The following is a 27,154-nucleotide window of genomic DNA, read 5'->3' as shown; positions in this document are numbered from 1 at the left end:
CGGTAATTTTATCCCATCAACACTCTATGCAGCACAGCTGCACTGATATGATACTGATTTTCTATAAAAACTTGAGTTGCTTATGCAAGAACTTTGGCCTTATAACTCGCAACGCCATGGTCAATGTCATCCTTTCATTGTCAGAGATTTGGAAACTGTAACACGTTTGTCTGTGTGATGATATCGTAAGTCCTCCTCTTACACCTCTACATTCCAGCTCATATGAAGTAATATCAAGAGGAAAGAACACCTTCATCATCCGCAAATGCAGCATGCATGAAGCAATGTCCACTGAGCGACTTAAACCTGCTTTGCTCGACAGTTCGAAAAATGTAAATAAGAGCAATTTCTCGATGGTGGCACCAACACAACAGCAACATGCAGCAGCAGCCATGCCCCTCTGTGCTCTACATCCGGCAACACCCGTGCAGGGTCAGTCGTACTTTCTTCCCCGTCCTTCCCTCCCCCTCCTCCCCCCTCTCTCACTCCTGTGACAGACTAATCATGTGCAAATAACTGGATGTTCCTGGCGCACCAGGCTATCGTACGGACAGACACTGACAGGACAATGTCACCAAGCTAATCGAGATTCTTACCAATATTTCTGTGCTGTCTGCTTGTCGCTTCCTTCTTCCGCCCTCAACTCATTCTGAAATGACCCAGCTATGTCTCGACCCCAGCGGCTTACCATGGGCTTGTGTTATTTGCTTCCTCATAGATACTTCAATAAATTCAGCATTGACGCTCTGGAGCACTGGCGCGCATCAATCATCCAGTGAACACGCCAAGACGAGCAGTACTGCACTGAACGAAAATCTGACTCTAACACGTTTCGCGCGCCAAATTCGCAGCGATGTCCAGTCCACAAGGTATGCTTGCAATTCATTTCTCTTTTGTCTAAATTTCCTCCCGATATATCTGAATCTGATGCTGTGTCTCCGATTTCTGATGAGGATATCATTTTGATGAACATTTATGATCTGTACGATTTTAAATATAAAATCCACTTATTAATTCTTTGAAGCCTGATAGATTCAGTCACAGATGTGGAACAGCCTCCTAGTACGGAATTCTGACACAGCAGCAGCACGCGCACGCAATGAAACTCTATGTTCTAAGCACTGTGAAGCAAAGGCTGCACTCCGTGGCACAGTCCTTTCGCAGGGAGTCCGCCATTGTTGGACGACCGTGTTCGTTAGTGAGGAAGGAAATCCATAGTAATCCAACATGGTAAGAAAGAATTCATCAAAATTAGCACTATTTTCAGAAGATAACATTTTACTTAAGTGGAATATATTATTCTTGTTGACTATATCTATTTAATGTGTGTCGTGCTAGTGTCCGTAATGCTCCCAGTCACATTGTGTCAGACAGAATGTCATAATGCATGTTTTAGATAATAGTAGGCTGAAGTTTAAGTCTAGTAGGCTTGTACAAACTTTTTGTAGCTCTGATGGTTATGTAGACTGCCATTGATTAGACTTACTGAAATTAAAGTAGACGTCGTGAGAAATATGGCTGTGATTGAACCATGCTTTTTCTTGCGCACTATTATCGATCATACTGCTGTGAAATATTAAAATTTCTAATTCATGTTTAATTACATACTTTAATCTGTGCGAATTCGTGGTCATTGTCTTACAATAGTTTTCATGGTGTTGTGCAATACATCTTAAAACTTCATCAAATTTCAGGTGAACTTCACGGTAGATGAGATTCGTGTGATGATGGACAAAAAGCGGAATATCCGCAATATGTCCGTCATCGCACACGTGGATCACGGAAAATCAACACTGACAGACTCCCTGGTGTCAAAAGCTGGTATTATTGCAAGTGCTAAAGCTGGTGAGACACGGTTTACAGATACGAGGAAAGATGAACAAGAACGCTGCATTACCATCAAATCAACGTAAGTAACGAACTATGTTGAAAAAAATGTTCAGTAGTGAACTTCCCGTACGAACATAGTAGCAGCTGTTTAAAGTTATCGGCGTTCATTAGATGTAATACAGTGTATATAGTGCCAACTATAGTACTATTACCTTGTACCAGTGCTTTTGCGATTAATGCGCCTGAATAGGAATTTTAATAGAAGCATGTTTGATTCCAGTGCAATATCTATGTTCTTCGAGCTTGAAGACAAAGACTTGACTTTCATCACAAACCCTGATCAGCGAGAGAAAGGAGAGAAGGGGTTTCTTATTAACCTGATAGATTCTCCTGGACACGTAGATTTCTCAAGTGAAGTAACTGCTGCTCTCCGTGTTACTGATGGTGCCTTGGTTGTTGTGGATTGTGTGTCAGGTTGGTACAGAAATTTCTAATGTTTAATTAAGAAACCATTTAAATCTGGAAATTTAATTGTATTGGTGATTGGCAAGAGGAGCACTCTTTAAATTGTGTCCAGCTAATGGAATGGCCAGAGTGCTGTTTGAATCTGTAATCGCTCAAAAGTGTTGTGGATAGGGAAAGCATGAGTAAATAGGAGGAATAATTGTTAACATTGAAATGTTTCCACTGGACTTCAAACTTTAAGTTCAGTAGTGGACGCTGATGTAATGTTATGCAATATAGGTTGAATATCACTCGGCACCCTTTGTTGGGGTTGGTAGGAAGTAAACCCTGCTGTTCCCTTGCAGTCTGAACACGGTTTCATGCTGTTACAAAAGCAAAACACTTGTCTAATTGAATTGGAAATTGTACAGGGATTACTTAAATGTATGATCTCCAATTCTTATTGGCAGCATCTGGAAACTACTAATTTAGTTTTCAAAACACATGGTAGTTTCCGCAACTCACAATATCTCCACCAAAAGAACAGACTGGATACTAAGCATGAGAAATCTTCCCCGAAGTGATAAAAGATCATATAACTGTAAACAGTAACATCAGGTGACTTGCTTTACCTATTTTGAAACTTAACATTTGTGCTTATCAAAACACAAAGCTTTTGCTTGCGGTTTTTGATGCTATAATCTGCAGAATTTCGCAGTTTCCATTCAGTGGTTGAAAGTAAACATTTTTGGTATTGTTTGAGGTGCATTATCAATCGCCCATTAGTATTTTGTTAAACTGTTAACTTTATAGCTTTCCATGACTATTGGTACACACATTGGTACATTCTAAAATTTCAAGGTGACAGTGCATGCGAACTGACTTACATGATATGTAGATACTGGTTGCACTGTACATTTTGAAGACAATGGAGTTACCTGGATGATGAAAAATATTTCAAATTTACATTTACGTAGTTAACAATGTTATGCTATATGTTGCTGAATGAATGGGTGCATAATGTAGTTAACTTGCTTTCTCTCGGGGGGGGGGGGGGGGGGGGTGAAGACCTTGTATGCCAACACCAACCTTGTCATTTCCTCTGGTAATGCCAGTGGTTAGTTTCTGTACCTAAATTATCTATGCTTAGGTTGACTTTCTGCATTGGTGCTTCCAGTAAATAGTGCATTCATTGTAGGTGGCTTTATATTCAATTCATGCTGGCAGTAGTGCTACCCTAAACAGATTTTGCAGTAGGGTTTCAGCATTAATCAAATGATTAATTAGTAATAAAATAAACTTTCATTATCTTTCAGGTGTGTGTGTACAGACTGAGACTGTTCTGCGTCAAGCAATTGCTGAACGAATTAAGCCTGTCCTGTTCATGAACAAGATGGACCGTGCCCTCCTTGAACTGCAGTTGGAGGCTGAGGAATTGTACCAGACATTCCAGCGTATTGTGGAAAACGTGAATGTCATTATTGCCACTTACAGTGATGATTCTGGTCCCATGGGTGAAGTGAGAGTAAGTAAACATTGTTTCCCCTGTTGTATTTTGTATTGGAAGTCATGTGTGGGCTGTTAAGATTATTTGGTTATGCACTTGGGCAGCTGGTGGTATTAGGACACGGTAGTGTAAAATCATTTGTTAAAATGTAAGAAAAGGATGCCATTGGTATTGATTTTCAGAAATAACGTGATACATTAAGGCAGCTAGTTAATTTGAGGCCAGTGAACAGCAAAGTGCTTTATTGGCTGGGATTTACAAAGTTGTGTGTGTGTGTGTGTGTGTGTGTGTGTGTGTGTGTGTGTGTGTGTGTGTGTGTGTGTGTGTTGCAAGCTGAGCCAACACAGCAGTTGGCTGGGTTGCTGTTTGGGCTACTGACAGTAACATCAGTGTTTGCAGTGTGTGTGTGTGGGGGGGGGGGGGGGGGGGGGAGTTACAACCCACTTTCCCAGTGTTGGTTGTCAATGTGTGTTGGTTCAGTAGTGAGTCACTCAAAATTTTCCAAGAAGTTGGAAGCACTAGATACAGCATGAACATTGTTCGAACAGGCACATGACATATGGCTTGTGTAGTACTAATGTAAGGAATATATGAGGACCTGTGAGCTAATCACTCACACACTTTGCCCTATTTGAAATTTCATCATTTTCCAAAACAGGATGAAATAGTACTATTGTCTATCATCTCAAACTTTTTCAGTATTAGGCCATATTTGCAATAAATTCTCTTGTGTATATTGTGTGTACAGATGTTAATGTTTCTGTCTAAGTAAAAGGTAACATTCAAAAGCAAATGTGATGGTGGAATTTAGATGAAGTGAGGAAGAAAGAGATAAAAGAATTTATTGTGGGAATGAATTAGTGGCAAGACCTGTTGTGGAAATAGCACAAACAGATGTTAAGAGTGGGCTGAGCAAAATTTTGAGAATTAGATCCATTTATATATTAGTTGATACATATGTCTTGTGCTGTAGAAGATATAGCAGTCTGTGTTGCACTGGTGCTCAACACGGAAGAGTTGGAGGGGAAACATGGGTACCAATGGGGCAGAGAGCATGATGGGGAGGGGGCAGCAGAGAGCAGGCAGAAAATTGTTGTGCCAACAATGGAAGTTGAATTTACTTCAAAATTGTACAAATGCTTGACAATAGTATTAGTTTCTGCAAGACTTTCTTGATAGATGCTGTGGTGTACATGCTTTGTGCTGCAATATTGGCACTCTCCATAGCATAGGATGGGAACAAATAGGGCATCAGCTACTGGTTTTATGTAGTCAATGGGAGAGCAGTGGGCAGGTATGTTTAGATGTGCTGCTAGAATTTGTGGGTCTGTTGGAAATGCTGTTGTCTACATCAAAGAAATGTGAGAAAGAGGAAATATTGGCTACAAAACTAGGTATCTGCACATTCTTCACTTCATGACGTAGAAAAGAACTCAACTATAGTATTGGATAGTGCATCATATCATTGTTCAGTTAGTCCCTGCATGCATAGGCAGGAAGTGATAAAGTGGACTGTCTCGAGAATGGCATTGATTAATAAATGATAGAGAAATGAAAGAAGCAGAAATAGTGAGACTATGTGCATGTGGCACAATGTAGGAAGAGATTAGAGGTGAAAGCAGGAGTGAAGATAATGAACGTGAACAGGTGTGGCTAACACACTAGACATGTTTATCCTTTTCCACGAGGAGGTGGTATGTGATGCACATACACATTAATATATGTACTAAAACATAGTAATCTTTATTTTGATGTAATTTTTAAACCTTAAATTCTTTAATTGTGAAAACTTTCTGATGTAATATTTGTAGTTGGACCATCAAAAGTGACAGAAAACAGATGTGGGGTAGGTGCTGTCTACCACCCATTGTTTTTTGTGTATTGCACATAATATACTACATTAGACACAATGGGCTGTGGCTGTAGTTTCTCTTAATGTACATTGTAATGTGCTTCAGTTGATAAATTAGACAATTTTCAAGTTTAGAAATAGCTTAATTTGTAATGTTAAGTACCTGGAATAATTAGTCCCCAAGATTTTTGAGGGATATCTTCCAGCACATTCTGTGTCATGCTTGAGTCTTGGCATGGGTTGCCTGTGCTGTTGACAAAGAAAGTAATGACTGTGCATATGGAAGGAGATTAAAACACACATGCTGAATGGCTGTCATTGGACCTCTATCCTTATGTCCTACAAAGGCAGCTGAGGAATGTGTGTTACAGTTTGCTTGAAAATAAATTTTCAGTGCATAAATATGCATTTACAGTTAAATTAATTCAGATATTATTAATGATGAAAGCAGATTGGTTCCAACAGCACTCTGGGGCAAGTTTTGTAGCTTCTAGAATTTTAGACCTTGATTTGAAAATGGAACTGAAAGCTATAATCAGTGATATTCTGGAAGAGGGAAAGCCAGTTTCAAATCTGAAATTGCATGGCAGGTCATTTAGCCTTTAGAAATATGTAATTACTGCATTTGTGGTACAGTTTTTACTCTTAAGTATTGTACATATAATTGGAACTGCAGTGTAAAATTGCTGTGGATTTGTTACAGGTAGATCCCAGTAAAGGAAGTGTTGGCTTTGGGTCAGGATTGCATGGTTGGGCCTTCACTCTAAAGCAGTTCTCAGAAATGTATGCTGAAAAGTTTAAGATTGATGTAGTAAAGCTAATGAACAGGTTTGTAATTTATTTACTAATACATTGAAAGCAAATTTAATATAGCAGTGATTGGAGTAAGGTGTGTTCCTCAGGTTGTGGGGCGAGAATTTCTTCAATCCAAAGACAAAGAAATGGTCAAAACAGAAGGAAGTGGACAACAAGCGTTCTTTCTGCATGTATGTCCTGGATCCAATTTACAAGGTAAACTTTCAACTATTCTGAAATGAATATTGCTTTAATGATGATAAATACAGACCTGTTCTGATAAATGTTGAACGATAATACTATCTGAGAAATGTTAAAGATATTTCCTTATTTATTAAACCTGCATTCTCTGACACTATAAGATGATTCACAGGTATTTGATTCAATCATGAACTATAAAAAAGAGGAAGCTGCAAGTCTGCTGCAGAAGCTGAATATTGAACTTAAACCTGAAGATAGGGACAAAGACGGCAAGGCCCTCCTCAAGGTTAGTCAGATTTGATGCTGTCATTATGTATATGAGAATGATGATGAATGTTCATTTTCCTATTGTTGTTGCTGGATAGAAGAACGGCCAGCTGAAATAAAAATTAAATTATGTATAATAACTGGACCTGTTGTTGGGTGTGTAACAAAAACAAATGTTTAGGTTGTGATGAGGACCTGGCTCCCAGCAGGTGAAGCTTTGCTTCAGATGATAGCAATTCATCTGCCATCTCCTGTGGTTGCACAGAAATACAGAATGGAAATGTTGTATGAAGGTCCCCATGATGATGAAGCAGCTGTTGGTGTTAAGGTTAGTGAGAAGTTATACACAGTTAATGTAACTTGTTTTAGATGTCAGTGATTATAAGGCATTTTTTTAATTTGCAGAACTGTGACCCCAATGCCCCATTGATGATGTATATATCAAAAATGGTGCCAACATCTGACAAAGGTCGTTTCTATGCCTTTGGCCGTGTCTTCTCTGGAAAGGTAAGACAAAGTACAGATCTTTTTCTCCACTGTCAAAATTATATGGTGCTAAGAATTGGTACCATAATGCATGTCAGTGGAAGAGTAAACTGTTCTTGGTTTTGGTAGCTATGCTGTGTGGTTGCCTGAATAGGGGAACATACATATTTGTTCGTTCCAGTTGAACATATTTGGGTAGTAGACTAAAGCTTTAAAATATGTAATTATAAATGTGAGTCATTGAGTACAGCCTGCAGTCACTGATATTCCTTTTAAATGTTTGTGTCAAAGTAATTAGTCTCTTAATCTGAGATTAGACAATGTGTCTGAAGTAATTGGAAGTGTCAAAGCATATCAAGTCTGGGATGGAATGATGATGGTGTTGTAAAAAAGATTGCTACTCACCATATGGAGGTGATTTTAAAAGTAGCAGACAGACACAACACTGGTGCTCATTTGAGCTTTTGGCCAAAGGATCTTCTAAATTCACACTATGCATGTTTCCATAATATTGTAATTCAATATGTTTAATACAAAGTGTGCTGAGTTACGTGTGACAGTGTTCGCTCCTTTATTTCTTTGTCCTCGGTTTTAACATACTGGTGGAAAAAATGGGGGTTGGAAGTGCAGTACTGTCTACTGTAAATGATGCAATTGACAGGTGCACATTTAGGTTACATAGTTTATTTTCTTTTCCCTACAACCACCACCACAATATAGTCATTTAATATGACCAGTGCACTATTGCTAAACTTGCGATAAGCCTTATTAATAGGTAGTAGGTGAACATCTAAATACTGCTATAGTAGTTCACTGTTGAACATCTATGAGCAGGAAACGTTACCACAAAGTTCAGTTGAGGAAAAGAAAGGTACATATGGGGTGCACACTATTGTAGTTTTAACATACAGCCTGTTGGTGTGACATTTATTTCACTGTTAAGTTGATGCATTGTCAGTCTAACCAGTACAGTTTCCTCGTTTGAAACTGTGCTGTGGGCAGACTGTCTTGTTTCCAAAAATCAGGCACTTATATATCCTCATAGGTACTGAGACTACACGTTGTTTGAAGCTAAATTTACTGAAATTACAATTAAAACATGATCAATTAAATTAACAGAATACATTGAAAAATAGGGTATGCAAACAAAACTTTAACAGATTTTCTAATTACTTTGGACTTATGGGCTGGCTTTTCTAACATATTTTCAAATAGAGCCAAATAAAAACTTTAAGATCACTAGTATTTAGTTCTCCAAATGTTTAATTAGTACAGAATTTGTTTATAAGTCAACAATAGAATTAGTTATGAAACAATTACTGATTTCATCCTATAACAATAATTACTAACTAGGAATAGTTAAAATAAATTAAGAAATAAATTACATGGAACTTAGCACAAAATTAATCTGGTGTTCTATTCTTTAAAACTGAGGGCTAACCTTCACATTTTATGAAAATGTGGATTACTGATTTATGTTAATAGTAATTAGTGAAAAGTAAAGAAATGTATTCTAAGGAGGCTGATGGCAAAATGAGAGGGGAAGTAAAGTCTCTTCTTACTTTGTCACAATATTCTTTTCTTTGTGTAATCCTTTCAGATTATGATAGTCACTTTTTCTTGGCATTGGTAGCATAGAAACAAGTACTGCCAATACTTTTTGCTTTGCAATGTTTCATTGGTTAAAAGTATTTGTTCAGTGATTTCTGAGGTTTGGAGGTATGTGAAATGTTAGTGTTTATTGCACAAAATGTGAAGTTTCACAGGTATCCCCAGTAATACTTTGTGGTTAAAGGACAGTGAGAAGTAGGATCACACACCATTTGTTTGGAATGGAATTCCACTATTGGCTTCAGTATGCAAAGTCTTACAGAAAAAATGTTGAGACTCTGAAAAAGCCAGATTTGGGTTTCTAGGATTTACACATGCAGGTGTCCAGTTGCCTCTGAAGGAGGCATTCCAGTATAGTCCACAGTAACAAGACATTGCAACAAGGCAAACTTCATTTCTTGTCCTATCACCATAAAACATTTGATCTTTTGTATATCACTGATTGTGCCTCTTATATTTAGGTACATAGGAAAACACTGTGCTGAGAAGTAATGTTAACATTATTATGAATTACCACTTGTTAATGAAACTCTTGAAGAGTAGTAAGGTGGTACAGTTTCTAACACTTTCTTAGAATGAAAATGTGGTCCAGGTATGGCTGTTATTGGTTTCACTGTCTGTGATTTCTAAGCTTGTATCTTAAACTTTCAGCTTCATTTTATGTTGATATTGTTGGTGCAGGTAGATGTATTCTTGTCCACATGTACCAACAATGTATCAAAATGTTAAATGAAGTTTAGAGCTTAATGATAAAAGATTGAAATTGGCTGATTGCACAGAAAATGAAGAATGCAACCTACTTCGACCATGTTCTTACTCTCAAAACTTGTTGAGACAATCTCACCCCAAAAATTGTTTGACACTTTTGAATTCCAATTTTGTGGATGTTACACACAAAATAATGCACTAGATGAGATTTGAGGTCCAAATTCACACCAGGCTTAAGACTGTCAGCTTTGGTGTACAGAAGTCTAGTGGTTTTTTCCTTCTTCTAGTAAAGTACTCTTACTTAGATGCAAATTATTCAGGGACTAGATGATGTGGTTGAAATAGTTTGGGCCACTAAAAAGTTTTTCTTCCTTTCTATTTGAATTAGGAATTTCCTTCTCTTTCTCTTAAACAAGTTACATTATAGAGAATTGCAATCTCTTCTAAACCTTGTAATTTAAAAATAGTTAACACTTCACTTAACAATCATAGCATTTGCAGAATAAAAATATTAGCTTTGCATTTGATAATGATGCATTCAGTTGCTCTGCAGGACATGTTTTCTTTTGCCAGTTGGTACTTCTGAACTTCCAAGGATTTTGAATCCTCCTAGATGTGCTTTCTGGCCTGATTTTGATTGACCTAGGTCTGAAATAAGTGGGGTAATGATTTTGTCTTGGTCTGCATAACTCATGAAATCAGCCTCTGCCTCTGCAATATAGTATTTGCATTAGAATGCACCTTCTGTTAAATTTTCGATTCTTGAATCCCAAACCTCTGATTTAGTAAGCAGTCTTCTACAGCTGTTCTCTGCAAACATCTGTGAAGTGCATGGTAGAGGGTACACCCTGTTCTATCAATTACTAGGTTTCTGTCCCACACATTCATAGTGTGGGAAGAATGATTCTTTTAATGCCTCTGTGAATGCTTTATCCTAACCTTGCCTTCTTGATCCCTGTGTGAGAGATGATTGTAGAATATTCATAAAAGCATAATTTGAAGCTGGCTCTTGCAATGTTAGTAGACTTTCTTGGGATAGTTTACGTTGTATCTTTAGATACTACCAGTTCAGTTTTGTAACACTTTACCATGTGTCAAACAAATGTAATCATTTGTGCACCCTTTTCTGTATATGTTCAGTATTCCCTGTTAGTCCTATTTGGTATAAGTCTCACACATTTGAGCAATAATCTAGAACCAGTCACATTAGTGATTTGTAAGCAATCTCCTTCGTAGACAGTGCATTATTTTGGTAATGAATGGAAAAATATTTTGCTGAGACACCAATAGCTTTTCAGTAATGACGTGATAAGTTAGAAGCTGTTTGCGAAATACAGAATTTAAATGGTTTCAAATAAATTTACGTAACTCTTATACTAATTAAAATTAAGAATAGATATTCGACAGATTGAGACATTGTAAAGATATACATCATGTGGGTTTGAAATTTTTTACTTTTTGTAGAAGATACAGGCTTTAAAACGATTTTTTATTGCGAGGGGTAGCGAAGTGCTGAGGCAGCTGCCTCCAGCCTGTGCTTGACGTGACAACACCACTACTTCGCAGTGCAAACGTCAAGTGACTACTACTTTAAATCAGACTATAGTTTGGCATTTTCTATCATTAATTTTATGTTTTTGGTGAGGTGGGTGTGTGCGTGCGCACCATGTGCTGCTCCATCCAGCAAATAGTGTTTTGGTCTAAACTCAGCAAATTTAGAGAAACCTATTTTTGTTAGGACACATGTCTTTCAAATGTTTGTAAGCTTCAAGGTTACACAAAATAAGTTGTTTTACTTGCACTTGTTTCTGTAACTGTCACACAATCTTTAATACCTGGCATTGCCTGGCTAACTTATCATTCATAAAATGAATGTACAGTTTTGACAGTTTTCTTGGCAAACACTACTGGGTTTTGGGTTTGGACCTTCCATGAATCTTTTCTCTTTCAACATTTTTTGGACTGACAATGTAATTAGGAGCATTAAATTCCATAATTTTCCTGACACTCCATTTTTCAGGTAAACTTGTAAGAATCATTAGTTTTTTGCTCTACTTATAGAATTATTAGTTGGTTTTGAGATTTTGAAGAACAGTCATCAGTATCTGGCGAAGTAGTTTCAGCAGCAGCAACAACAAGTTTGCATCTTGCTGAGATTTTTCACTTTTGATTTAGTGTAACACCTAGATGTTACTCTTTTCTTATCAATTGGACTCACCTAGTTCTGGAAGTGATGTGTAAAGTGTTTGAACCACTGAAGTTTCAGTGAAGTCAGGGTTTTTGTCTAGGATGATTATCTAGGATGATTTAAAAATAAATTAAAAGAATTTCTAGATGACAACTCCTTCTACTCATTGGCTGAATTTTTAGATATAAAGTAAAAAAAAAACTTAATCATTAGTGTCATGCAATATTTTGTGTAATTTAATTTCTTGTACAGACATCTTTTATTAACCTGACACGTTCCACATCATTACGAAGTGTCGTATTCATGATCTATGGAACAAGTATTAATCTAATCTAATCTAAATCTCTGATCCACAAGTCTTAAACACACATCACTGATAGGCTCTGGGGTATTTTTTCAATCTTTCCTATATTTATCAGAAATCCTGCCACCAATAGGTATCTGTGGAAATAATTCGGGCATCTGTGCTGTGACCTTTCTTCTGTCTAATAAAATGATTTTTCAGTAGATTAAAACACTGCACTTTTTACTTGGTTCCATGTTGATACAAAACTACTTAAAAACATTCCTTAAATTTATAGATTTACTTGTAAATGAACTATTAAATATACTAGATAAAAACTGGTCAACAGAGGTAACAATTGATTTGTACTAAAACCACAGTGCACAATAAAGCTGTCAGCACAATAAGCCTAAGAAGGTAAGTCTTATATCCTCTCAACATTGGCCCCAGTCTGATTGTACAGACATCAGGCACTGTGCTTGTTCCAACTTGTTCACAGCCTGCTGCATACATAGACAGGAACACAAGCATTCTCAGCCTTCGTACAGTGGCTAGTCTGTGCTAATGAAATGTGCATTTTTTGGACCAAAACTATTACATCAATAGTCTACTTAAAAGTTTTTCACACATTATTTAAATCTTAGCTACAGGTCCCACATTCAACATTTTGTTTTGCCAGTTAATACACTATTAGTTTAAACTGTAAGAAACTAAAAATATAAGCAATCAATTATAGAAAATGTTTAGTTCTGTTTCAAGAAGGTGATACTTTGATATTTCTATACTTTTTACTTAACTTTCAGTATATTTTAATTAAATTCCTGTTTGTTAAAGATCAGTTTGGTCAAACTACAGCTGTTACTGAAAAAAGAGCCCAGAATAATTCTTTTTAACAATGAACACATTATCATCCCACATTTATATTTTGCTATGTGATTTAAAACATTAAGTAGGTGTGGAAATATTTTGAAAATTTTCAGTTGTGTACCTTTGTACATAACACTGGAAAGAGCATGAAAAATATTGCAAAAATGACACCTTTCCCACCTCTTTAGCTCAATTAGGGCAGCTCCTAGGGCAATTAGTCACATTTTTGAGCAGCTTTTGAACAGTTTACATAACCAAATTTCTGGAATGGTTTGAGGCAAATTGAAATTTGGTATTTTTTAGTTTCAGTGACTTTCAGCAGTCTGAAGGTGGGGTCATATTTTTAGTGTGTTGATTTGACATGGAATGACGCACCCATGGTATTTCCATATTAATTTTTCATTTATAGTAGGCATAATGTTATCAGTGTAATTATAAAATTGGTTTAAAAAGATGTAAATATTAACTGCTCAGTGATTTGTGAATTGGATAAGTTTGAAGTCTTAAATAATTGGTTATGCTTTGCACAGCCAAAAAATTCCTGCAAGAATCTTATTAATAGTGTTAACTACATTAAAATGTGGGGGAAAATGTTACATACAAAAATGTTAAGTTACCCAACTTAGTCTGAATTTGGAATTTTTCCTGTTCATGTGTGAAATCTTACAAAATTTGGGTGGTGTTGGTAGTAGAAAGTAAAATGTCTGCTGCTTACTAGAAATTGTTAGTGCTCGTCACCTCCCCTGATCCTCCAAAATGCTGGATGCTTGTTGTGTTTGTACAAACATCACCCTAAGAGGAATTCAGAAACACTGAGTAGCAAAACTTTGTGAGATTAAATTACTAAACATATGTTACTACTTTGTTTGTGCTTCCAGGTTGCAACTGGCATGAAGGCACGCATAATGGGACCCAACTATATTCCAGGAAAGAAGGAAGACTTATATGAGAAAGCAATTCAGAGAACAATTCTCATGATGGGCCGTTATGTTGAAGCGATTGAAGATGTTCCAAGTGGTGGGTATTTGGTGTGATTACAGTATCAGTTTGTGAAATAGTCCCCATTGCCACGCTTTGAATTCCTAAATGAATTCAAAAGTGCCAAAATCTATTTGGGGGAAAGTAAATGTCTCCCAGGAAGCATCACAGTTTTGTGATTGTTGATGTGCCGATGAGGAAGACTACACTTTTGTTTAATGTACTTACTGTGTATGAAGTATCATTGCTTTGCTGTGAGTATGTAAAGTTTAAGCCAGCAGAGGTGGCAGTTATGTTTGCTGGGGTTTTAACATTAACCACTCCTGTTGCATGAGGAGTTTGTATTACCAGTTTTATTTATGCATGTTAATATTGAAATTGGTTATTTATATGAAGTACTCAGGTTCCACAGAACCTATTACAGAAAATAAATATGTAGTAATATATTGCATCATTAATCTACTTGATACCTAGGTGAGTGAAAAGTAAACTTTCATGGGGTATGAGTGTTAAAAGTAATTGATGGTACTTAAATATGGTATTTGTCTGATTGGTAATTAGACTAAAAATGTTGAGAAACCATTTAATGTCCTCAGTGTTTCTCGTACCCATATTTATGGACTGAAATGTGTATTTTAAATGAGTCTATAACCTTGATGTAATTAAATTTGGTGTTCCATTCTATAGGAAATATCTGTGGTTTGGTTGGTGTTGATCAATTCTTGGTGAAGACTGGCACAATTACCACATTTAAGGATGCACATAATATGAGAGTTATGAAATTCAGTGTCTCTCCTGTTGTGCGGGTAGCTGTGGAACCGAAGAACCCTGCAGATCTACCAAAGCTTGTGGAAGGTAAGATTGATAGACAATAAACCATTGTTAATATGATAATTTTTTACCAGAGAGTTAATTTAAGTTTTGTTTTCCAGGTTTGAAGCGCCTTGCAAAATCGGACCCCATGGTGCAATGTATCATTGAGGAGTCTGGTGAACACATCATTGCAGGAGCTGGTGAACTGCACTTGGAGATTTGTCTGAAGGTACACTTTGTGAATTAACTAAATCAAGAAATTGAAATAATTAAATTTTAATGTTCCAGCAGTTAATATTAATGTTATTTAAAGTGAGGTGTATATATACAAAAATTTGAGCAAGAACCATCACGATTCCAGTGTAGAAATGTAATGCACTCGGCCTTGGCTTCTAATGAGAGATCACCTCAGCAACTTAATAAACTTGTGCACTATAGCTTCTTGTAGGATGGCTGCAAGTGTACAGGTTCATTTTTCACAAAATGAAAAAGAAACAGCAAGAGTTGTTGAACAAATACATATTTTTGACAATATGTTTCAGAACGATCTCAATTTTCTGGCTTACAATAAAGTGGAAACTAAGGTTAGTCGTCAGTTGCTGTGGCCAAGCAGTTCTAAGTGCTTCAGTCCGGAACAGCACTGCTGCTATGGTCACAGGTTAGAATCCTGCCTTGGGCATGGATGTGTGTGATGTCCTTAGGTTTAAGTAGTTCTAAGTCTAGGGGACTGATGTCAGGTGTCAAGTTCTGTGGTGCTTAGAACCATTTGAGCCAAACTAAGGTTGTCATTCTCACTATCTTGGATCATCTGGCCATACTAAAAGGAAAACAGTAAATGTTGTGTAGAGTTTTCCTGTTACAGTGTAGCCAGATGAGAAAGACCGTGGTTGCTATTACTTTTCTACATTCCCTGTGTAATAAAGTGGGACATGGGACTTCGTGTGTGCTGCAGGTGACAGTGTAGAAGACAACTTAGATTTACACTTTATTGTATGCCAGAAAATAAAATTATCATTCTCAAACTGGTTATAAACAGTAAAATATTTGTGCAGCCACTGTTGTGATGTCTTCAGTTTGTGAAAAAAACAGTGCTTTGCACATAAGCTGTTCTCTACACTCTGCTCATGGGAATTGAAGTGCCAGCAACAATTTGGGGTGGTGGAAATCTCTCGGGGAAGCATCACAGTTGAATACTGCTGGTGTGTGATTGTTGAGACTGCATTCTATCAGATAATGCAAAAAGTTGGATCATTTCTGTTCCAAATGTAATTCATTTCATATATGTTAATGTACACACCCTGTGTGAACATCTACATCTACATGACTACTCTGCAATTCACATTTAAGTGCTTGGCAGATGGTTCATCGAACCACAATCATACTATCTCTCTACTATTCCACTCCCGAACAGCGAGCGGGAAAAACGAACACCTAAACCTTTCTGTTAGAGCTCTGATTTCTCTTATTTTATTTTGATGATCATTCCTACGTATGTAGGTTGGGCTCAACAAAATATTTTCGCATTTGGAAGAGAAAGTTGGTGACTGAAATTTCGTAAAAAGGTCTCGCCGCGACGAAAAACGTCTATGCTGTAATGACTTCCATCCCAACTCGTGTATCATATCTGCCACACTCTCTCCCCTATAACGCGATAATACAAAACGAGTAAAACATAGTAACTGTAACATAAAATTTCTTTAGCCATGCTTAAAACAGATATAAACATTGTTGCAGAGAATATCTATATCTGTACTTGTGAACCACCATGAGGTGCATGGTAGTCATTACATATCATTGCACCAGTTATTAGGCATTTCATTCACATATGGGGCAGGGAAAGGATTGTTTGAAGAATACCTCAGTGCAAGCAGTAATTATTCTGGTCTTCATGGTCCTTGGTGACCATTGTGTAGGGGGTTGTAGTATATCCATAGAATAATCATTTAAACCCAGTTCTTCAAACTTTGACTCTTGGGATAGTTATGTTTTAGTCTGCCATTTGTTTCCTCAGTATGTCTCTCTCCCCTGGATTAAACAAACCAATCACCATCTGTACTGCCCTTTTGTTGGTCCTGTCTGGTACAGGCCCCACACACTTAAACTATATTCTAGGATGTGTCACACAGACAGACTGATAAATTTCTTTCATAGACATCCTTGGTGTGTTGTTTCCTTTCAACAAGGATTGTCAAATGTGCACAAATTGCACATATGTTGACCAATGGCAAGGCAGACGGACTTCAGCAAAGTTAAAATCAGTGGAGAATCCAGGTTGGAATTTAACAATATTATGAGAAGGAAAATTGCTACTCACTCTGCAACAGATGAGTTGCAGGTAGGCACAACGAAAGATTCTCACCCTTAAATTCACTGATAAGCCAATGTGAAGCACTTAATGATCCCCCATACACTGCTGGCACTGACAGTGATTCCTTCTCTTCCTAAGAGCTTAGTGCCAAAACTCTTGTTGTGCAGAATGTGTTGGGGCTGTATACTAACTTGAAGCTTTAGAAATAAACGAGGGATCAGTAGTGCTGATGAACATGGCCAACATCTAATGTATGGTGTGCACATGTGCTGTAATTTTTGTTGCTACTCTAATCATTGACATCATTTTAACGTTAAAATGAGTTATTGTGCTGGCTGTTGTAAATCTGTTGCATGTGATATTAACTAAGAATTTTTTTTAAATTCATGTATTAGACTATAAAGATTCAGTTGACTTAAATGCTGTGATTGGCCTGATACTTTAGAACTTTCTTGTAGCATACTGACTGAGAAGTAACACCAGTTATGCAGGATATCATACCCCGAAGCCACGCTTCATTTTCTGCTTTAGAATTTGAAGTGCCAGTAGTATTTTGGGGGAAAGTAATGTCTTTTAGGAAGCATCACAGTTAGATACTGCTGGTGTGCCAATACAAAGACTACATATAACTAGCTCTGTGAGCAAATTCATTTCTGTTTAGTTGTTACCATATGAAGACACTTCAATTTACATTGCTTGGCCTAATTACATATTTTTACTTAACTTTTTTACTTAACTGACTTCAATTGAGAATACTGATCTTCAGAACAGTATACAGAATTATCTAATACAAGACATTATTCTCACTGAATGGTCCTCAATAGGGCTCATGCTAATATACTGCTAATTGATTTGAGGATGTATTTTTGATTTAAAAAAGTGGCTACTGTAAATATGATCAATTAGTTTACTGCTGATTTTGTGTTAATTCGCTGCACGAAAGTGCACTGAATTACATTCACTATATGAAATTACTTTTAAAAATTGATTTATGAGATTTAAACAATTGTTGCATGGCTTAGTGAATTTTTGTGTTTCTAGGATCTTGAGGAGGACCATGCTTGTATTCCCATTAAGAAGTCTGATCCTGTAGTGTCTTATAGGGAGACTGTTTCTGAAGAGTCAGATCAGATGTGCCTTTCAAAGTCACCCAATAAGCACAACAGACTTTTTATGAAGGCTGTCCCAATGCCAGATGGCCTTGCAGAAGACATTGACAGTGTAAGTTGATATACACACATCTTCATTTTCTGTGTAAATAAAATGTGCTCTTCATATTTAATTTTATTTTTTATTTTCAGGGAGAAGTAAACCCGCGTGATGAGTTCAAGGCTCGTGCTCGTTACTTAAGTGAAAAGTATGAGTATGATGTTACTGAAGCCCGTAAGATCTGGTCATTTGGACCTGATGGGACTGGTCCAAATCTGTTGTTAGATTGTACTAAAGGTGTCCAATACCTGAATGAGATAAAGGATTCTGTTGTTGCTGGGTTCCAGTGGGCTACGAAGGAGGTACTATATTTTGGCTTTCTTAAAGTATTGAAAAGCACAGTTGGTTATTTCTGCTGTTTGTTTTTACTGGGTAGGAGCTAATTTCCTGATGTTAATTGTTTAAAAATTTTCCCAGGGTGTGCTTGCAGAAGAAAACATGAGGGGGGTGAGGTTTAACATCTATGATGTCACCCTTCACACAGATGCTATACACAGAGGTGGCAGCCAAATTATTCCAACAACAAGACGATGTCTGTACGCTTGTGTCCTTACCGCTCAACCTAGATTGATGGAACCAGTGTACCTTTGTGAAATTCAGGTCTGTATTTTAAGTTACTTGTAATAAATTTTGCTGTAATGCTGATGTGTAGTTCATCAGGTGGAGCAATTTTGAGTGCTATTCATGACTGTTACAATGTTCCTTAAATTTCAGTGCCCAGAGGTTGCAGTCGGTGGAATCTATGGTGTGCTGAATAGGCGACGTGGCCATGTATTTGAAGAAATGCAGGTAGCTGGTACACCCATGTTTGTTGTGAAGGCGTATCTTCCTGTAAATGAGTCGTTTGGTAAGTGCCTAGACTGCAGTGAGTTTTGTTGACCTAACTGACAGCATAGTGAAATAAAGTTTTGTCTGTTCTGAAATAATGTTTTGTCTGTTCTGAAATAATGTTTTGTCTGTTCTGAAATAATGTTTTGTCTGTTCTGAAATAATGTTTTGTCTGTTCTGAAATAATGTTTTGTCTGTTCTGAAATAATGTTTTGTCTGTTCTGAAATAATGTTTTGTCTGTTCTGAAATAATGTTTTGTCTGTTCTGAAATAATGTTTTGTCTGTTCTGAAATAATGTTTTGTCTGTTCTGAAATAATGTTTTGTCTGTTCTGAAATAATGTTTTGTCTGTTCTGAAATAATGTTTTGTCTGTTCTGAAATAATGTTTTGTCTGTTCTGAAATAATGTTTTGTCTGTTCTGAAATAATGTTTTGTCTGTTCTGAAATAATGTTTTGTCTGTTCTGAAATAATGTTTTGTCTGTTCTGAAATAATGTTTTGTCTGTTCAGGATTCACTGCTGATTTGAGAAGTAATACTGGTGGCCAGGCATTCCCACAGTGTGTATTTGACCACTGGCAGATCCTTCCGGGTGACCCACTGGAAAGTGGTACCAAGCCATATGGTGTTGTGCAGGTACAGTGCAAATTTAATGTCTTCTGTGCTACTATAGTAACTCTTCAGTTTGTTATAAGTAATTTGCAAATACTTAGACATAAGAGTAAGCCAGGTGTGCAGTTGTAGAGGCATTAGTTTCGGAAATCTAGTTGCATGGATAAAAAATCTAATTACAAAGTGGCAGCAGGGGCAAATGTGTACAATGGTTAAGGAAATGAGGAAGCTTTTGGAGCCAATGGGTCCTGTCAGGAGTGTTAAGGGAAAGGACTGGTGAGAATTACTGAACCACATTGCTGGGGAGACCTATTAACTGGATGTTTAATCTATTATGAGGTGCCCTTAGTAATTTTGCAAGTTGCAGCTACCCAAGAGTTTACATTGAACCAGTTTTATGGTGTATATAAATTACTATTGTTGATTTCAAAAAGTGTCGAAATGAAAGAAGAAAATAATTTTCTAAGGATGAACATGCAATGTTAAATAAGCCTTAGCCAAAAATTGACAGATGCTGGAGTGCCAGGTGGCAAAATGTTAAACAGCTGGTTTGGGGGCAATTTTGGTAAGACATGACCAAGTTATTAGTGTAGTTGCCAGGAAGTAGTTTGTACAGTGAAAAGAGTACAAAATGGTAATTAGAAGGTTGTGGATTGGAGCTTCTATTAACTTGCAAGAAAACTGAAATAATGCTTCGTGTTGTATTTTGCCATTTACTTTCATGCCTTTCTTGAGAATATTAGTAAATATATTGAGAATCATTTGGTTTATTTTCAGTGTAACTAATGTAAAAATTCAAAATGTTCTGTGTAATGACTCTAAAATCATTGGATTAGTGTTTAATGCTTTTGCTGTTGTGCCAACTGCTGCCTGGTAACGGCACAAACAGAAAGGACTTAGTGGCCTGTGTCAACAATACTATTTTTCTAAAGGCTTGGTGGCCATCCAGAGCTACCACCTGTCATTCATAACAGGTAGAGCTTACATACACCATAAATATGGATGAAATAGTGTACATAGAAAAATATATTAAAAACAGATTCCATGACTTACCAAGTGGGAAAGTGCCAGTAGATAAGCACAATAAAAAACACACACAGCTTGTGTGTGTGTGTGTGTGTGTGTGTGTGTGTGTGTGTGTGTGTACCTATTCCCTCCCCCCCCCTCCCTCCCCCAAGGTAAGTCTTTCTGCTTCCGGGATTGGAATGACTCCTTACCCTCTCCCTTAAAACCCACATCCTTTCGTCTTTCCCTCTCCTTCCCTCTTTCCTGACGAAGCAACCACTGGTTGCGAAAGCTCGAAATTTTTTTTCTTTTTTTAATTGTGCCTATCTACTGGTGCTTTCCTGCTTGGTAAGTCATGGAATCTGTTTTAATATATTTTTTCCATGTGGAATGTTTCTATTTTATTTACATCATTAATAGTGTACATGGAGGTAGATTCAGTAACAGATCCAAAATTGAAGTTCTTACTTAGTCTGTTGCCAGAGTATTTGAATGCCCCTCAGTTTCATTTAAAATGAGAAATGGCCAGCTTGGAGGTCAGTTTGAAGGTAGTACTAATTGACACATTTTTGAGTGCCAGATTGTGTACACTGTTTAGGTTTTGACATGTTCTGCACCTTTAAGAATTTCCTAACAATGTGTCCATGTAATGGAAGTATCACCTGTGAATGAACACATTGTTGCAGATTCGCAATGACAAGTCTGCTCCATGTTGCATTCTCTTCACTGGGGAACTGTTCAAAAGTGTGGTGTGAAGTATATAATCAGTGTGTGTGTGTGTGTGTGTGTGTGTGTGTGTCATGCAAATGGAATTTAATTTATTCTGAAATAGTAATGTAGCCAACCCCATAACAAATTTAAATATAATGTGGAATATTATGAGAGTGGCTCACCATTAGTTGCTTACCAAGTGCTACTCTTATGAAACATTCTTTGAAGCATTAAAATAAAATGGAATTAATTATAAAACTGTTAAATTTTCAAAACACGATGAATTCATAATTTACATTGCTTATTGAAAAATTTGTTGCAGGACACACGTAAGAGGAAAGGACTGAAGGAGGGTCTCCCTGACCTTACGCAATACTTGGATAAATTGTAAAGTTTGAGCAGCTTAGGTGTATTATAAAAACATAATTTAATCAATCAACATTGCTGTTAATTTCATCCTCATGAACAGCAAGTAAAGAGGGCTTTCCATTCAGTGATAGTTTATGAAGTTTACAGATTGCTTGAAGATTCTATGCAACTGTATGAAGCTAAAAGCTGATATCATGTTCCCAAATAAAATCCGTGGAAATGTGACTTATTTTTCTTTCTGTACACACACCATTCCTGTCAGTTATACATTTGAGTGGGCACTTCAGGAAAAGAGGTAATTTGTTATTTGTAAGAACTGTTTCTTTTTGTGATCATTTATGTTGTGATAATAAAAACATTTTATTTACAAGCATTTGGCATATTTAATTTATTGTGTGAAATAAATTAATTTGTGCTAGACTTACCAAAACATTCTGCAAGTCAGCTTCATTTAACTCTCTACCATGTAGAGCTTAATAGTTCATCTGATAGTGAATGGAGTTTAATCATAAGGTTCGAAATTTTCAGTGGCAGAAAATTTGGATACAGAACAAAAGTTTATGGACAGATATTGGAATTCCAGGCTACTGCTGTAGCTGTATTTTAAAGTTACTGTCAGTAGTCAACTAAATTTCAGAATCCAAGCTAAACAGATATTAGGTCTCACTTTAAATTCCAGCTGTTTGTTTAGAAATTTTAAGTCATTTTGCTATTATGTTCCTGGTGCACAGTCATTAAGTGTAGTAATCTTAAACAAGTTAAAAGGAATGAACTGTTGGGAATATTATTTGTGTATACTCTCTATCAATGTAGAAATTTTATGGAAGAAATAAGATTCACTTTTCAGAAAAATATTTAACCTGTGGTCAGTTTTTCTTCAGAATGTTGCAAATGAATGGAAGAAAGGATGAATGTACTAAAGCATAGTGCAAGAATTGAGGGCTGTAGGCTTGTGTGGAAACTATTTTAGTAACTTGTCAGCATTATTTCCAGTTGGAAAATAAGAACAGGTTTACACTAGCCTGAACATTTTGTTGGGAGCTAAAACAGGCAAATCGAAGTAGTGCCTCCTCCTCCTCCCCCCCCCCCCCCCCCCCTCTTTAGCAGTTTGCTGTAGCCTGCGATAAATGCCTCTCCTGTGGCAATATATTAATCTCAAGTGTAGCAATTGCCCTTTACATTCTCAATATATTGAAATTTGTCTTTGGTTTTTACCCTGTGCAGCTCCCTCTAGTACCATGGTAGGTATTCTGTGATATCTTAACATGTCCTAACAGTCTGTCCTTTGTCAGCATTTTTCATATGTTCCTGTCTTTGCAAATTCTCCAGAGAACCTCTTCATTCCTTACCAGTCCACCAAATTTTCAACATTCTTCTGCAGCACCACATCTCATGCCTAGATTATCTTGTTTCCCATAGTCTGTTTCACTTCCATACAATGCTGTTCTCCAAATTTACATTTTCAGAACTTTCTTCCTCAATGTAAGGACTTTATTTGATGCTAGTAGACTCCTCTTGACCAGAGATGCCCTCTTTGGCAGTGCTAATCTGCTTTTGATCTTGCTCCATCCATTGTGGTTTACTTTGATGACTAGGTGGTATAATTCCTTAATTTCATCTACTTCATGATCCCAATCCTTATTAGTTTGTCACTGTTCTCATTTCTGCTACTTCCCATTACTTGACTGCAGTTGACTCTATAGACCCACACTCTACTCAATGCTGTTTATTCCATTCACCAGAGCTTGTAATTCACTTTCATGGAGGATAGCAATATCAGTGAATCAAATCATAGATACCCTATCACCTTTGAATTTTAACTCCACATTTGAACTTTCCTTTAATTTCTGTCATAACTTCTCAGTGTATAAATTGAGCAGTAAGGGCAAGATTGCATCCCTGTGTTACACTTGTACTTCATATTGTTCCCTCTTGTTTCTTGTGCATATTATTACCTATCTTTCCCTCTAGCCTACCCCTATTTTCTTTGTTTCAAACCTTTTGCACCATTTGACTTTGTTGGAAACTTTTCCAATTTACAAATCCTGTGATTCTTTTTAGTCTTTCTTCCAGAATCAACTGCAGTTTCAGAACTGCCTTTGTTTCCTTAGGTGGAACTTGGATACATGAGTTGTTAAGCTGATTTGCAATAATTCAATTTGACAGCTATTGCAGTTGTCAGAATTGTGTGGATGTCTTCCTGTATGCCTGATGGTACAATGCCAATATGTTCTACACACCATGAATAGTCTTTTTGTTGCCACTTTCCCCAATGATATTAAATTCTGGGCTAATGTTACCTATCTCTTTTGCCTTATTTGATCTGAAGTTGTCAAATTGACTGGTACTGAATTGAGAGTTTGCCAAGAATTTCTAATATCATCTGGGAAAGTGGCAACAAAGACTATTCATGGTGTGTAGAACATATTGGCATTGTACCATCAGGCATACAGGAAGACATCCACACAATTCTAACAACTGCAATAGCTGTCAAATTGAATTATTGCAAATCAGCTTAACAACTCATGTATCAAAGTTACTGACAACAATATACAGAAGAGTGGAGAGGAAACAAAATGTGTTAGATGCCCAGTGTGGCCTAAGGAAACAAAGGCAGTTCTGAAACTGCAGTTGACTCTGTTTAAAGTTGAAATGCAATTTTCCAGTTACTGTTCACAGAAAGGTACATCTGATGCAACTTGCATCTGTATTGTTGATTCCAAAACAAAAAGAAAATTTAGTGTTGCATACTTCTCACAAGAATTATTGGGAAACAGATTAGTAAAACAGTGTTAATGATTTCTCAAGCTTGCTTTCATATTAAAGTTTCTTTGCTGAACCTTAAGTAGAATTTGCATTTAACTGAAGTGCTATGATGTGGCAGTCTACAAGTAAGAACACAATTTGAAATTTACTATCATGTCCCGTGTTACTTAAATGCAATGTCTTTAACTAAAGGTAAAAATGATGGGGATTGTTGTATTCCCAATGTGTTACTTGGAATTTGTGGTGTACACTACAAATTTACAGTTCAGTATAGAGATAAAACAGAAAATTGTAATATTGTGTAGACCATTTTGATTTGAATTCTTATGCCCAGGTCAGGTGACTACAGGGTTATAAACACAAAATCAAATAGGGGTAATGCAGGAGTAGGTTTAATAATGAATAGGTAAATAGGAATGCAGATAAGCTACTACAAACAACATAGTGAACGCATTATTGTGGCCAAGATAGATACGAGGCCCACGCCTACTACAGTAGTACAAGTTTATATACCAACTAGCTCTGCAGATGATGAAAAATTGAAGAAATATATGATGAAATAAAAGAAATTATTCAGATAGTGAAGGGAGACGAAAATTTAAGTCATGGGTGACTGGAATTCGAGTGTAGGAAAAGGGAGAGAAGGAAACATAGTAGGTGAATATGGATTGGGGCTAAGAAATGAGAGGAAGCCGCCTAGTAGAATTTTGCACAGAGCACAACTTAATCATAGCTAACACTTGGTTCAAGAATCATGAAAGAAGGTTGTATACGTGAAAGAACCCTGGAGATACTAAAAGGTATCAGATGGATTATATAATGGTAAGACAGAGATTTAGGAACCAGGTTTTAAGTTGTAAGACATTTCCAGCGGCAGATGTGGACTTGGACCACAATCTATTGGTTATGACCTGTAGATTAAAACTGAAGAAACTGCAAAAATGTGGGAAATTAAGGAGTTGGGACCTGGATAAACTGAAAGAACCAGAGGTTGTACAGACTTTCAGGGAGAGCATAAAGGAACAATTGACAGCAGTGGGGGAAAGAAGTGCAGTAGAAGAAGAATGGTTAGCTCTGAGGGATGAAGTAGTGAAGGCAGCAGAGGATAAAGTAGGTACAAAGACGAGGGCTGCTAGAAATCCTTGGGTAACAGAAGAAATATTGAATTTAATTGATGAAAGGAGAAAATATAAAAATGAAGCAGGCAAAAAGGAATACAAACGTCTCAAATGAAATTGACAGGAAGTGCAAAATCGCTAAACAGGGATGGCTAGAGGACAAATGTAAGGATGTAGAGGCTTATCTCACTAGGGGTAAGATAGATACTGCCTACAGGAAAATTAGAGACCTTTGGAGAGAGAACCACGTGTATGAATATCAAGAGCTCAGATGGCAACCCAGTTCTAAGCAAAGAAGGGAAGGCAGAGAGGTGGAAGGAGTATATAGAAGGTTTATACAAGGGCGATGTACTTGAGGACAATATTATGGAAATGTAAGAGGATCTAGATGAAGACAAAATGGGAGATACGATACTGCGTGAAAAGTTTGACAGAGCACTGAAAGACCTGAGTCGAAACAAGGCCCCCGGAGTAGACAACATTTCATTGAAACTACTGACAGCCTTGGGAGAGCCAGTCATGACAAAACTCTACCAGCTGGTGAGCAAGATGTATGAGACAGGCGAAATACCCTCAGACTTCAAGAAGAATATAATAATTCCAATCCCAAAGAAAGCAGGTGCTGACAGATGTGAAAATTACTGAACTATCAGTTTAATAAGCCACGGCTGCAAAATACTAACGCGAATTCTTTACAGACGAATGGAAAAACTGGTAGATGCGGACCTTGGGGAGGATCAGTTTGGATTCCGTAGAAATACTAGAACACGTGAGGCAATACTGACCTTACGACTTATCTTAGAAGAAAGATTATGAAAAGGCAAACCTATGTTTCTAGCATTTGTAGACTTAAAGCTTTTGACAATATTGACTGGAATACTCTTTTTCAAATTCTAAAGGTCTCAGGGGTAAAATACAGGCAGCGAAAGGCTATTTACAATTTGTACAGAAACCAGATGGCAGTCATAAGAGTCGAGGGGCATGAAAGGGAAGCAGTGGTTGGGAAAGGAGTGAGACAGGGTTGTAGCCTCTCCCCGATGTTATTGAATCTGTATATTGAGCGAGCAGTAAAGGAAACAAAAGAAAAATTTGGAGTAGGTATTAAAATTCATGGAGACGAAGTAAAAACTTTGAGGTTCGCCGATGACATTGTAATTCTGTCAGAGACGGCAAAGGACTTGGAAGAGCAGTTGAACGGAATGGACAGTGTCTTGAAAGGAGGATATAAGATGAACATCAACAAAAGCAAACCGAGGATAATGGAATGTAGTCAAATTAAATCGGGTGATGCTGAGGGAATTAGATTAGGAAATGAGACACTTAAAGTAGTAAAGGAGTTTTGCTATTTAGGAAGTAAAATAACTGATGATGGTCGAAGTAGAGAGGATATAAAATGTAG

At 37.0% G+C, this 27,154-nt stretch overlaps 1 protein-coding gene across 1 annotated transcript; it reads left to right on the top strand.

Annotated features, from left to right (window-relative positions):
• The first annotated feature begins 1,071 nt into the window (after positions 1-1,071).
• Positions 1,072-22,096, top strand: LOC126272205 (translation elongation factor 2). The gene is made up of 18 exons (XM_049974885.1): positions 1,072-1,230; positions 1,695-1,909; positions 2,111-2,304; positions 3,591-3,799; positions 6,337-6,461; positions 6,536-6,644; positions 6,802-6,915; positions 7,078-7,224; positions 7,302-7,403; positions 13,918-14,056; positions 14,705-14,872; positions 14,950-15,059; positions 18,180-18,359; positions 18,440-18,649; positions 18,765-18,947; positions 19,062-19,194; positions 19,686-19,810; positions 21,825-22,096. The coding sequence occupies exons 1-18, from the start codon at positions 1,228-1,230 to the stop codon at positions 21,891-21,893; spliced, it is 2,535 nt and encodes an 844-aa protein (XP_049830842.1). The 5' UTR covers positions 1,072-1,227; the 3' UTR covers positions 21,894-22,096.
• Positions 22,097-27,154: the final 5,058 nt, after the last annotated feature.

The sequence above is a fragment of the Schistocerca gregaria genome, chromosome 5 (assembly GCF_023897955.1).
Source record: "Schistocerca gregaria isolate iqSchGreg1 chromosome 5, iqSchGreg1.2, whole genome shotgun sequence".
In the NCBI taxonomy this organism is placed as follows: domain Eukaryota; kingdom Metazoa; phylum Arthropoda; class Insecta; order Orthoptera; family Acrididae; genus Schistocerca; species Schistocerca gregaria.
The sequence above is the reverse complement of the archived record's forward strand: the minus strand, read 5'-3'. Positions and strand labels throughout refer to the sequence as shown.

Coding starts and splice junctions, on each gene's coding strand:
- LOC126272205 (XM_049974885.1), top strand. Junction 18,360..18,439: donor TTGCAGAAGACATTGACAGT/GTAAGTTGATAT, acceptor TTTTATTTTCAG/GGAGAAGTAAACCCGCGTGA. Junction 19,195..19,685: donor TCCTGTAAATGAGTCGTTTG/GTAAGTGCCTAG, acceptor TTGTCTGTTCAG/GATTCACTGCTGATTTGAGA.